The 12,744-nt window shown below is 37.8% G+C and overlaps 1 protein-coding gene across 18 annotated transcripts in view; it reads right to left on the bottom strand.

Annotated features, from left to right (window-relative positions):
• The window catches only part of TNS3 (tensin 3), a 222,944-nt gene that overhangs the window by 56,735 nt on the left and 153,465 nt on the right, over nt 1-12,744 (bottom strand). For 17 of the 18 annotated variants that reach the window (XR_003533048.1, XM_027675943.1, XM_027675957.1 and 14 more), the window contains 3 exons: nt 3,365-3,543; nt 2,889-3,003; nt 2,710-2,793 (listed from right to left, as the gene is read on the bottom strand). The exons of the other annotated variant lie outside the window; for it this stretch is intronic. Coding sequence is in view for 16 of the 17 variants with exons in the window: in XM_027675943.1 (XP_027531744.1) it covers nt 2,710-2,793; nt 2,889-3,003; nt 3,365-3,543 (378 nt within the window). In the remaining variant the exon portion in view is untranslated. The remainder of the gene's footprint in view (nt 1-2,709; nt 2,794-2,888; nt 3,004-3,364; nt 3,544-12,744) is intronic. 18 annotated transcript variants of the gene reach the window in all.

Below are 12,744 nucleotides of genomic sequence, written 5' to 3'. Positions count from 1 at the left end.
AACTGATTTTGCCTAGCAAAGTGTTTTAACCTGGAAAGAAAATTAAGATTTCTAGGGATAACAGAGCACCATTTTATACAGGGTTTTATAAGGCTTTATTAAAGATCGTGCCCTTCAATAAATAGTTTAAAAATCAGATGCATTCAAGAGACAAAGTACAAAGTTTACAAGAATAACTTAAGAAAGAACACATAATTTTATCATTGGACTGGATGTCATTGCAGTTCTTGACTACAGAATATAAAAACCCATGTATTGTTCTTTTAAAATGTATACTTTTGTGCTTTTCTAAACCCACAGCAGAATCCCTTGGTAAGTGCTAACTACACTGAATGCTATTCTCCACAAGGAAATGGGGAGGAAATAAGACAGTAATATATCCAGATAATTGGTAACCAGGTTACAGCATCCTCACTACTAATGTGGAAAGCAGATAAGCAGCAAAGCTGAGATGCAGCACAAAGCAATTTTGAACTCAGGGGTGATCTGAACTGAGACAAAAGGGGCAATAATCTTAATGGCAGAATTGGTCCATGACTCTAAACGCCTTAATCTGTTGAAAATTTCCAAAGAAATCTGATAAAAGTCCCAAGTTTTGCCAAAAAAAAAAAGACCACATAAACATTTAAGAGAGGAGCAAGGCTGCAAAGAAAAGTACTAAAAACTGGGGCTTTTAAGAATGCTTGCAAAATGCACGCTGTTAAAGTCACCTTTATTGCATGTGCATTAAAGCAGTTTCAACCACCAGAACAGCTACTTCTGTTCCCTTCAGATTCTTGGCCTCATTCAACATACAAAACACAACACTCTTGGCTCTGAGCATGAATTAGGGATTGGTAGCAGAAATAATAAGTAGTAGTCTTCTTCACTTCTTGCTAAAGTCAGACGGCACCAAAACAAGTAGATACAATAAATACTTACAGTAGATACAGGCAATAAATAAGAAGAATAGTGAAGGTAAAAGAGAGAAAATTAAAATAATACTTAAAGTAGGTTTCTAATTTGCCTCTGACAATAGAAGTTTCTGTGCTCTGGTGGGAAAGTCACCCAATCAACAATCCTTCAAGATGCTTGCTAACAGTGAATTGCATGTTTTCTAGCTGACCCACCTCATACACCTTTAACCTTAGTGTCAAAGTACATGATGTTTCCAGATAAAAGACAAGCCATAAGGAGATGAGCACTTAACTTGCAGCATTCAGTGCACCTTGAGCCTCATGTTTAAAGGGGCATTCTAAGGGAGAATTGTCTCCTTTGGTCTAAGCTAGAGTAATTGTTTTCAGTTTTCCATTAAGTGAGTATCTAAACCCAACAAATGAGAGATTACACATTCAGAATAAAGGAGGAGAATCAAAATAGAGAAATACACTGAAAGCCAAAAGTTTTTCCAGGGCAAGTCCTAACTCTTAGCAACATTGATGGAAACCATTTAACAAGAAGGTGTTCAGTAGATTAACCTGTAATTGATTTGCTGAAGCTGTCCTCAGGAGGATACCTACCACTATTATTTAGGAGTTGGGAGAGTAAAGGGAAAAGCCACAGCAACTGAACCATAAAGAGATGTCTTGAAATGTGTAGATGATTTTTTATTACTAAAGATAATTTTATTCTGTATTGATATTATTTGATTTTGACAACTATTAAATGAGGCAAATTAAACAGGAGAGTTGGTTTGGGGTTTTTTTTAAGTCAGAACTGCAACACTATTATTGCATCAAAATCCATCATCAAATTTAATGAAAACTCTACTATCAAGAACCTGTCTGAGAAGACAGTCATAGTCTAAGCAATAAAACTATATCTATACATAAATTTTCACTTTAAAATCTTCTACTGCATAAAATTTAAATGAATGTCTGTGATTTTTATTCAGATTTTAAACAAATTAGTTGGCTTCCTTCTATGTCCAGCACTTTCTATGCAAACTCTGGAAATACTTTTTTCTTTTAAATCTTAGTGTTTTCAAATAATTTTGCACAAAAAAGGTTACAGGTAGCAGCTTAGCTGCTATTTTTAGCAGCAAAGAGTTAAGGCCTCAAAAATAATCCTTTATGAATAAAATTCACAGCTGGATCATATTAAATCTTTAACCATATAATCATCTGCTAACAAGTACTTTTCCAAGCTTGCACTTTTACAAACTGTATTGTGGCAAATAACCCCTCCAGAACATTCATTCCTTTGATTAGGGATCTCCTTCACTTGAGCAGGCGAAGCTCTCTTGTCAGCTTCACTTGCCTGGAGAGATGGCAAGAAGGATATCACCCCTTGTTCCTCAGAGGGAGACAAAACCTACTTAAAATCACACGGAACTCAAGTCTCCTGACAGTACTATTTCAACATTATCAAATATCAGCAGAGAGATCGTGGAACACTGAAACCATGCAAACAGATCAAGAGAAGAGCAGGATTTCCTCTTGGTGCTGTGATGCAGCTGCCTAATTGCTCCACGCTGATTTTGGACACCGAATGTGAACATGGGACTCCCTGTTGGCAATTAAACACTGGACAGCATTAAATCTTTCTTGGATAATTCTTCATTATTTACTTCTTTTTGGTATGATTAAAATAGAACTGCTAAAATCTGTTTCTCTGACTTACACGTCTAAATTCACCATTTATATGTCCCATTTATAAACCACTGTTTGTGTTTGTTGCCTATATACACAGTTCATTTTCACATTATTTAGGAAGTAGGGAGTATCTTACCAGGAATGGTTCTGTACAGCTCAGATGGGCTGCTGACCTTTTGGCTGGAGAGAATCCGCTGATGGTATAGTGGAGGTGTTGTCACTAAGGGAGAAGGAAAAGGGCAATTCCTCTTCAGTAACAGCTAAAATGTTAATAGTGATATTAAAATAAATAAATAGAGACAGACATTTTCTTACCATATGTCATCTCTGGTGACAGGGAAAAAACTGGCATGGATGCGACAGATTCACTTCCGTTTTTTGTTGTGGAGATTTCTACACCTATTTCATCTTGATAACTTACAGCAACCATCTAAGAAAAGGCACAAAAAAGCAAAATTATGGTGTGAAAATTCTCACTTAACCCTACGACACAGTGGGGCATTCTTCATCAAATTACAGAAGGTTTCTGTAATCAAATATAATAGGATCTACTGTTCCAGCAGAGAGATCTTGGAACACTGAAAAACATGCAAACACACAGAATAGACAAGATCAGGATATCCTTAAACACTGAATTGCATTTCTGAGGTAACTGCAGTCATTTGTTCTTCTTGCCATGATACAACTGCCCAATTGCCTCACACTGATTTTGGACACTGAACATGAACATGGGACTTTCTATTGGCCATTCACTTCAGTAAGTATTTCTTGAAAAATTCTTCATTGTTTACCTCCTTGGTCTCCTCTAGAGCAACTGGTGATCCTAGAATTATGGCCTCATCAGTAGCAGGAGACGTCATCCATCCACACCTGTTACACGATGGCTGCCCAGGGACATCATTGTCATACTGCCCAACACTTAACTTTCTCATCCTTTTCCCTGTTGCACCATCATCTCGCATACCTGTTGCAGAAAATAAAAAGGCAAGCTGATTAAGAAACTGGGTTTTTTTCCAGTTAGAGATGTTAAAACAAACTTTAATATTTTGCCTGTAGTGATTCTATTCAAGAATGCTCATGAAATAACTGTTTTACAAAAACCATATAAGTGGGGGAAAATATCAGTTGTACTTAGCCTTGCTGACACCAGCTTGAACATATTCACAGTGCCCTTGATTCTAGAGGAGTCAGTCAAGCAGCACGTTTCCGCTGACGCTCATTTTTGAAGCTGCATCCCCAGTGCCATCGGTAGAGCTTGCCAGCAGGGGCCGCTACGGGAGCTCCAATGGGAAACCTCTCTTGCCACTCCTGACCCGCAGCGCCTCTGGGCAGAAAAGCCATTGCTGCGGTCCAGGACTGCGTTCTCCCCAACCATCCCTCCCCCCCACCCCTCCAGTTTCTTTTTAGCTAAAACAGACCCTGGCCCTTATAAACTCAGCTCATTGTACGCCTTTTGTGACTCACATGACAACCATACAATCACAAAAATTAGGTGTTAGATACACGTAGAAGCTGTAACTCTTCTGAGGAACAGCACAGAAGAGTAAGTCGAGCCAGCAGAACCAACCAGGATATTCAAGGGCATAAAGCAGTATTTGTTTCCAAACTCACTATTAAGAGCATGTCATTAGATACAGGCTTATGATTAGCAGTACTTTATACTTGGTCATCCCCTCCAAACAGCAGGCACTTCCAGAACATTCCTGCAGCAACTGCCTATTCTACCCTTCTTTGTAACAGTAAGGATCCCACAACAGTCCTTACTGTGTAGTCACAGGACAGTGCAAAAATAACCATATGCATAGCTACTATTCAAATACTCCTCTGAGACCTTTTATTGTCTATACATGCAAAAAGCTCTTTAAGAATTAGCTGTTTCTCTTAAAAGAGCTGAAGATTTCTAAAAGAACTTACTTGAATTGCCTGGTGTCATTTAAACCCTTACAATCATTTTCAACTGTAAATATGTGTTGGCGAAGCACATCTCCTACACACCCTGATCATGGTGCCATAACAGTAGGAATCCAAAGTGTGTCCTTCATCTAAACCAGCGGGCTGAACTGGACTTTGGTAGAGAAAGACAATAGCATACACCTTACACACACATCCATTCTGTACAGAAGCCAAGGTAGAAAGTCTAGCATGCAGCATAAGTATTTGTATTATAGACATTTCACCTTGATTACACAGCACAATTATAGAGCAACTATGCACAAATATGCTTCTGTATAGGAGAACAGTTTTTATTCAAGATTGAAACAGAGGGATTTCAGACTAAAACCTATGGTACTTAAATGATTCTGCAGACATACATATGTATCAAACTAAGTAACTTGCTGGCAAGTAGTGGTTTATCCTAAAAATATTAATAAATCTCTTGCAAAACTACTGGATTAGACACATCAAAAAAAATCCAGCTCTGCTAGCATCAAAGCCAGTATGATCGTAACTACTTTATTAACCAACTAACTAACTAAATGAAACCCTGTCAGTCACCCTCAGCAATAGGGTTAAAGTTCAGGGTCCAAATTTAGCTAGTTATTTATTTTATTGAGTCAACATTTACACACCTAGCACATTTTAGAAAATACATAGCTGAGATTCAGTTTTTATGGTGCAACTTTGAAAACTAAAATACTTTTTAAGCATCCATATTGTAAACATCTATTTAACTCTTCTTCCCTTGACTTGAAACTTTGTGTGATCTTTCATGTATGGAAAGAGTATCTTCTGAAGACACTGTGAGCAAACTAAATGTATGGCTCAAGATCTTCTAAGCCAGAAAGGGACATGAAATATCAAATACCTTCCAAACCTCTTAAATGATGCTAAAAAGTCATGATGATTTTTACTGAAATTGAAGACACTTAGGAATATAGACTGAGTTCATCATGGCTAGGCTTCGCGAATGAAGATTTGGGAAGGCTCTATCCATGTTTGTTACAAGCACGCTGGTGCTAATGAGGCCAATACAAGATAGACATATCCGATTGCAAAAGGCACAGCAGAAAGACTCCTTAGGTGGTATATTCTGCAAGGCATGATTCTTTCTGTGTTGTCTTTTCTCCTCGAGAGTGATCCTGCGTGCATTCTCAAAGGAAACAGCAGCATTATAGATGGTGTGTCTCCAGGTCTCCCGATTGGAGGCCAGAGTAGACCAGTTATGTTGATCAATATGGTCAAGGTTGAGATGTTTCAGGGAGTCCTTGTATCTTTTCTTTGGGGCTCCTCTCTTGCGGCAGCCGGTGGCAAGCTCACCATAAAGCATGATCTTCGGGAGGCGGTGGTCCTTCATCCTTGAGACGTGCCCTGCCCAGCGCAGCTGTGTTCTCAGCAACATGGCCTCAATGCTTGTGACTGCTGCTTGTTCTAGAACAGATGTATTGGTCACATAATCTGACCAGTGGATATTTAGGATTGTACAGAAGCAGTGTTGATAGAAGTGTTCTAGGAGATGCAGGTGGTGGCAGTAGACGACCCATGATTCAGAACCATATAAGAGAGTAGACAGCACTATGGTTTTGTAGACACTGATCTTGGTACTTTTCTTCAACTGTTTATTACACCATACTCTTTTATGGAGTTTTCCAAAAGCACTATATGCCTTTGCTAACCTGTTGTCTATCTCCCCGTCAATCTTACCATCCAAGGAGATGAGACTGCTTAGGTAATTAAACTGCTGGACTGATTTGAGCTCTGATTGGCCAATGGTGATATGAGGATGATGGAAGACTTCCTGAGGTGCAGGTTGATAGAGAACTTCTGTCTTCTTAAAACTGACTTCCAGCCCAAAGAGCTCAGCAGTGTCTGCAAAGCAGGATGTTAAACGCTGCAGAGCTGCTTCTGTGTGGGCGACAAGGGCGGCGTCATCAGCATAGAGCAGCTCCCGGACAAGATGGTTTAAGGTCTTGGTGTGGGCCTTCAGTCACCTGAGGTTAAAAAGGCTTCCGACAGTACAGTATCAAATGTAGATACCGTCCTGATCCTCGAGATCTGCCGTGGCCCTTTGGAGCATCATGCATACTACTCCAGAATTTACCAACTTTTTGTATTGAATTTCTTTTTTTTATTTGTAAGTTCGTAAAGAAAAATGAGTGTGAATCACTGTGCAGAATCTCAGACCATCTGAGACCAGACACTCCCAGTCCCACCGCTCCTCCACAGGAGGCAATGGGAAGCAGGAACAGCACAGAAGAGCTTTCACTCAATTTGTAACCAAGTTAATGAGGTACAGACAATTTATTTTGGAATACATCTCTCTTAGTTAACACAGCCTCATAGACTACTTTATGAGAGAGAATGTCCACCTTTTGAATAGGTCAAAACAGACCCTAAAATTAAATGCAAATTTTGCTTGTCACACTAATGAAAGGACTTCATCATCAATGGTATTGATACACTCATGTCATTAGTATTCATACACTTGTATGAAGCTTGTAATTTCTACAAAGTTAATGTAGTCCCCAGAAATCTGGCTACGAACAGGTATCTCAGAGAAAATGGATATTTTCCTTAAATAGACTGGAAGTGCATAATATATCAAATTCCCAGCAGATGCTGGACAATAGAGGGGAGAAGTTGAGCTGATATATTAAAATAAAGCTTAAAGCAACTAAATATAAGAGATTAAGTGAGGAAGTGAGCAAAAAAATACTTTCACTTAGTTTATTAGTTTCAAAAATGTACTTCAGAGTAGCCTCATTTATTGTAACAGAGTTACCAATTTAAAAGGCATCTTTTATAGTGTAAAGTGTCAGGAACCAAGACTTCCTAGAAGCTACATCATTCGTTTTTGTTCTTATAATTTAGCTTAAATTTTTGGCAGAGCTTCATAAATACCTCAGGAGCACACATTTACTTCTTTTCTTGAATGCACGTGAACTGCAAAAGAAATCTTGTTTTTCCTGAAGAACAAATTATAACATTTCAAAAGACTGGCATCAGAACAACACTGGCCATTTATCTTGTCAAATGGTTATCACTATGCCAATGCTACAGCTAACAGAAGCATGGCCAGTGGTTAAAGGTTAATTGTTGTTTAAAGGTTAAGTGTTGTTTCTTTAGCTGCTTAGCTTTCCTGGACTACTGTTGAGAGGTATTTATAGCTATTAGAAAGAAAACAACACTAAGCTTAAAATCTTGTCTACGGCGGCATGCCAATAACAGTACTCTATCTCATATACTAGCAGTTGTCCCAGCTAAATTACAAAACAAATTACATTACCTCTTGATGTGTTATACATGCTTGTATTTACCAAGTGCATTAAAAAGGTCCACATTTACTCTCAGTTACCACAACAACTACCAAGATGATGCCTACATGTTTTCACTTGATTCACAAGGCTTGTGGGCTAGCCTCAAAACCAGCTTTATGTGAGAGCAGAGCAAGCACAGCATACGTGGCAGAACTCTCTGTGAAGAACTTTTCTTGTGGAGGTATCAAAAGAAACTGGGTTGATAGCCCTTCTACCCATCATGGAAGTCCTAATCATTTGTAAAACAGAACTATCAGTCTTTTCCAAAGCCCAGCATGGTGCATTGAAGGCATTCCCTTAACTTCTACACTAGGAGTGTGTATCACAGCTAACTGTGCAAATTAAAGTCAAACTGGAGCAGATAATTACAAAACAAAGTTCAAAAGAAATATAAAAGTTTCAGCATCTTGTTGTTTACCCCTCTATAAGAGGCTCTAAATCACATAAGGATGTTGTGCACGGAGCAGTTTTAATGATCTGAATACTACTGCAGGCCACTCAACTACCCTTCTATACCTCTGCATTGTTCTTCTTGATAGAGGAAGTTTTTTGCTTTTTAAACAAAGCGATATATTACAGAAAAGACTTTTAAAACTGTATAAATAATCTCATTCAAACTGCTTGGGGCAGGGGTGTGTGTCACCCCTCAGCCTCCTCCTCCTTGAACTAGACAAACCCAGCTTCCTCAGCCACTCCTCGCAGGACATCCCTTCCAGCCGCCTCCCCAGCTTTGGTGCCATTCAAGCACCTTCACATCCTTGTTAAATGGTAAGGCCCAGAACTGCACACAGAACTCAAGATGAGGCCACATCAACACTAAATACACCTTATAAAGCAGGTTTATTTGGCAATACTTCCTGCAATCAATGGCAGAGCAGTTTAGACAATGCCAGACGATATCAAATCATCAAGAATCAACTGAAATTTCACATTGTCCTCAACAAGTACTTAAAATCTGGAAAGCAAGAATTGCTGCCATTAAAAGGAAAGAAACTGATTCTTTAGTTTTTACAAGACACTTATATTAAAAATTAACTATTACAAAAATTAACTATTATATTAAAAATTTACTGCAGAAATTATCCAACTGATTGCAAACATGGTGAATTGTTACAGCATTAAAATATAAATGTCTGAACTCATAAAACTGATTTTAACACCTTCAATCATCAATGCTTAAGTAACAGTAAGGTAATCTTCTCTGGATAGAGCTTAAGCAATGTTAACTATTATTTCACAGACAGCTTCTCACTTACTTAATTTCATTTATTCCCCAGCAGGATTTTTGGAATATGCTATTCATTTTAACACTTTCCCTTTCACAAGAGACAAAGGCAAAATCTATACATTCAAGAAAATCTGCCAAACTTCTGGTGGTTTTAGAAAATTACATACTGTTTTACGAAACAAAAGGAAAATTTACTAGGATGTATGTTTAATCAATAACTAATTAATACAATTTAACACAACGGACTCTACAAACAGACAAGTTAGAAATCATTGCTGTGTACAACAATGTCACACACAGAAAGGCACAGAGAGGAACAGACAAAGCGCTTGCACTTCAAGAGAGCTTCTTACCACAGCTCCAACTGGTGTGAAAAGTTAGCATGACATGAGAGGCTCTACCAATTCAACCCACAGATCAATAAAATGCAGGGTTCTCTTGAGAAAGGTACAGTGAAAACTCCCATAAGGCTGTTTTTCCAGTGCCCCTTTCACAGACCTCAGCAGCAGTCACAAAGGCTGAAATAACACTCTGGGGAGAATTATGTTAGCATTGCAGAAATTCCAGATGCCTTTACAGCATTTTAAAAAGACCTATGAATTACTGTGATACAAAGGGATTCAATCCAATGTAAGGCTTAAGAATTCATCAAGAGGAAAAAAAGGTCCATAAGTTAACTTCTAACAGAGGAGCATTTAGGGACTATCCCACATACTAAAAAATGTTACCAACAACACTATCCAAATCAAAAGTGATTTTCTTCTCTGGCACCATTTATCTGCTGCAAAGTTTAAAATTTTTGAAGACTTGTAATGATCAAGCTTTCAAGACAGCTTTGTGCTTAAACCATAGCAAATCTATTTTAGGAACTTAGAATCAGCTTTACAATCACACTTAAAAGAAAAATACCATCCTCAAAGACAGCAAGACAAAACTCAAGCTAAATATTGCTGTGGTGGAAAAAGGATAAGCAAATATATACCCAGTTGAAACAAAAACACAGAATCACAGAATATTCTGAGTTGGAAGAGACCCATAAGGATCATGAAGTCCATCTCTTAAGTGAATGGCCCTTACGGGGATCAAACCCACAACCTTGGTGGATTTCTGATGCAAGTACTAAAATTTGATGTACTCAAATTTTCAGATTCACAGATCTATAGAAACACTGTTTTAAGGGGATTAATTAGAAAAAAAGCCAACTAAGCTGTGTCTGTGATATCTTCAGTGCATTAATCTTTCTAAAATGTATGCTGCACACCATATTTAGCAATGATTCACATGCAAACTATTCTTTTTACCCATATCTAGAGCAGCTAGGAGACTAGGAGTGTAGACTCCTTATAATCCATTAGTCTAACAAGCGAATGAAAAGGTCTAAACTCTACCCCAAATCCAAGCAGACCATCAAACCTGTCCATGTAGGACAGAGAGCAGCTTTGCAGGTCTGGACACTTCAGTTTCTTAGCCCTTTTACACTACACCAAGGATGGGCAGCAAGCCTGTTGCAAAATCCAAAATGGTATTTCCAAACCATTAGAGCGAGTTCATAATGATGCTACACGCAGGCTCACATCCTGAAAATTACAGGATGGAAAAAAAGTTTGTGGAGTTAAGTACATGACATAAATTAAATTAAAAATTACAGTGCTGCTAAATGTAACTAAAATTCAGGGTTTAGCTGTAGATTAAAAATTAATTTAACTATTTGTTTTAGTTTAGTTTTAAAATTTAGATTAGTTAAAACTCCAGTTTTAACTTAAAAAATCAATTTTTACTTTTAATTTAGCTAAAATATCAGTTCAAATTTACTGTTAACCACTGTAAAACTACCTCCCAAGTCAGACACCAAAATTTTCCCGTGCAATGAAAACTACAACAGTTTTTGTAGTGTATTATACATACAAATAAGGCAGGTGAAGATTTGGACAAGCTTTATTCTTCTCTCACATCACAACTTATTTCAGATAAACTGAGTCTGCTCTCCCACAGAATTGCAAAGTGAGTGGGAACATCTGGAACAGTTCAATGCTTTTAAAAATTATTATTTAATAAAGTATGCAAAAAGGATTTCTTCCCCTCTCCTTTGTCTGCAGATGCACTGTAGTATGATTTATGATACTGTACTTTGGACCATCTCCAAATATTTATTTTTAATAGAGGAAAGATCTCTGAAGATATTCCAGACATCTGTAATCAGATGCTTAGCCACCTTGATTTTATTTTTTTAATGCTTTGTTTAATGCACAATTCTTTACTGAGCTGATAAGCTATATAAACTCCATGCAAAATGTAAGGCTGTATGAATTGTGTATCTGTGTTGTCCCTACAATATTAGGTGACCTAGACATGTTTTAAGATAATAATTTCAAACACAATAACTTATGCATGAAGAAGAATTAGAATGAGCTGAAAGCAACATATATTTCAACCTTATGAAAAATACAGTCCCTCCCTCCTTCATGCTGGCCAATTCAGACAGAAATGCATCTCTTGGTCACAGAAATTGAAATAGGCTGCCTCAAATCTTGAATGACTGTGTTCTCCTGCATTCTGCTTTAGCTTGATCACATAATTCCTCAACTGCATCTAACATTTTTCTAAAGATGCAAATTGTAACATTTTAACAGTGACAAGGTGAGACACGGGTGACAGCAATGGTAGGTTTTAATGAAAATGGGTAAAAACCTTTCTGTTTTCTAAATTTATTAACAGATTCTTGCTTTTACAGTTTTCTAGGTGGAAGCAAAACATTGGTTTAGCTTTCCTTCACTACCCAATAAGCATAAACCTTGCAGTAAAAGATGGCTGGTTTGAGAAAGTAAGTCTTACAAATATCTTTAACAGTAGACTGAGTCATGTGTTATTAGGCATGAAAGAATATACAGAGAGTGAAATAAAGGGGGAACATAAGGCTGCAGATAAAAGCTTATGTACACATCAAAATTTCTTCATGCTACAAACTTCCTGTCATTTAAAATTAAACACTATTGCAGCACTGTGTTATTAGTAAACAGCAACTCCACTGACTACCAGAAACTCACCTCTGCATAACTCAGCTCACATAAAAGATAAAAATTGGAGAAATCTTAACATACAGTGCAGTGATTCACATGTACCACTGAAGGAAAAAAGCAGTCACCAGCCACTGTTTTACATGGTTCATAAAGATACCTCCTAGGAAAAGAAATTCAACAACCACTGTCTGCTTCTTCCTATTTTCAAAAACACTGACCAGTTAACCCAAGACATCATTTTAGACAGAAGCCAAAACTCTACTGCATGGGCAGTCAGTAGTTTGTGCCATGTTGGCCTATGCTAAGGGAATATGTGTATAAAAACATCTAAGAAGAAGCATGAAAGGAGAGGTAGCTGCCTATCTGTCAATCAGTGCAGAATCATATGAGCAGAGGCAAGAATGCACCATAATGTACATCCCAGCTGACACACACACACAGTTCATTCTTAAGCTTATTCTTCCAGCTTCGTGGGGCACTGGAAACATGCACATGCCTTTTAAGGCATACATTTTCTGCATGTTCATGAAGGAGACCAGATAACTCCACCATCCTCTTGGAATTCAGCCTCAAATTAGGCACATGCATACCACGCATTCTGTCAATCTCATTCACCTCCAGCACTGTTCACTCCCACTCATTCAGAATATCTCATTTGTCCATTCAACCTC

Source organism: Neopelma chrysocephalum, unplaced genomic scaffold (assembly GCF_003984885.1).
Source record: "Neopelma chrysocephalum unplaced genomic scaffold, ASM398488v2 Primary Assembly neopelma1_26, whole genome shotgun sequence".
In the NCBI taxonomy this organism is placed as follows: domain Eukaryota; kingdom Metazoa; phylum Chordata; class Aves; order Passeriformes; family Pipridae; genus Neopelma; species Neopelma chrysocephalum.
Note: the sequence above shows the minus strand (reverse complement) of the source record. Positions and strands in the feature narration are given on the sequence as shown.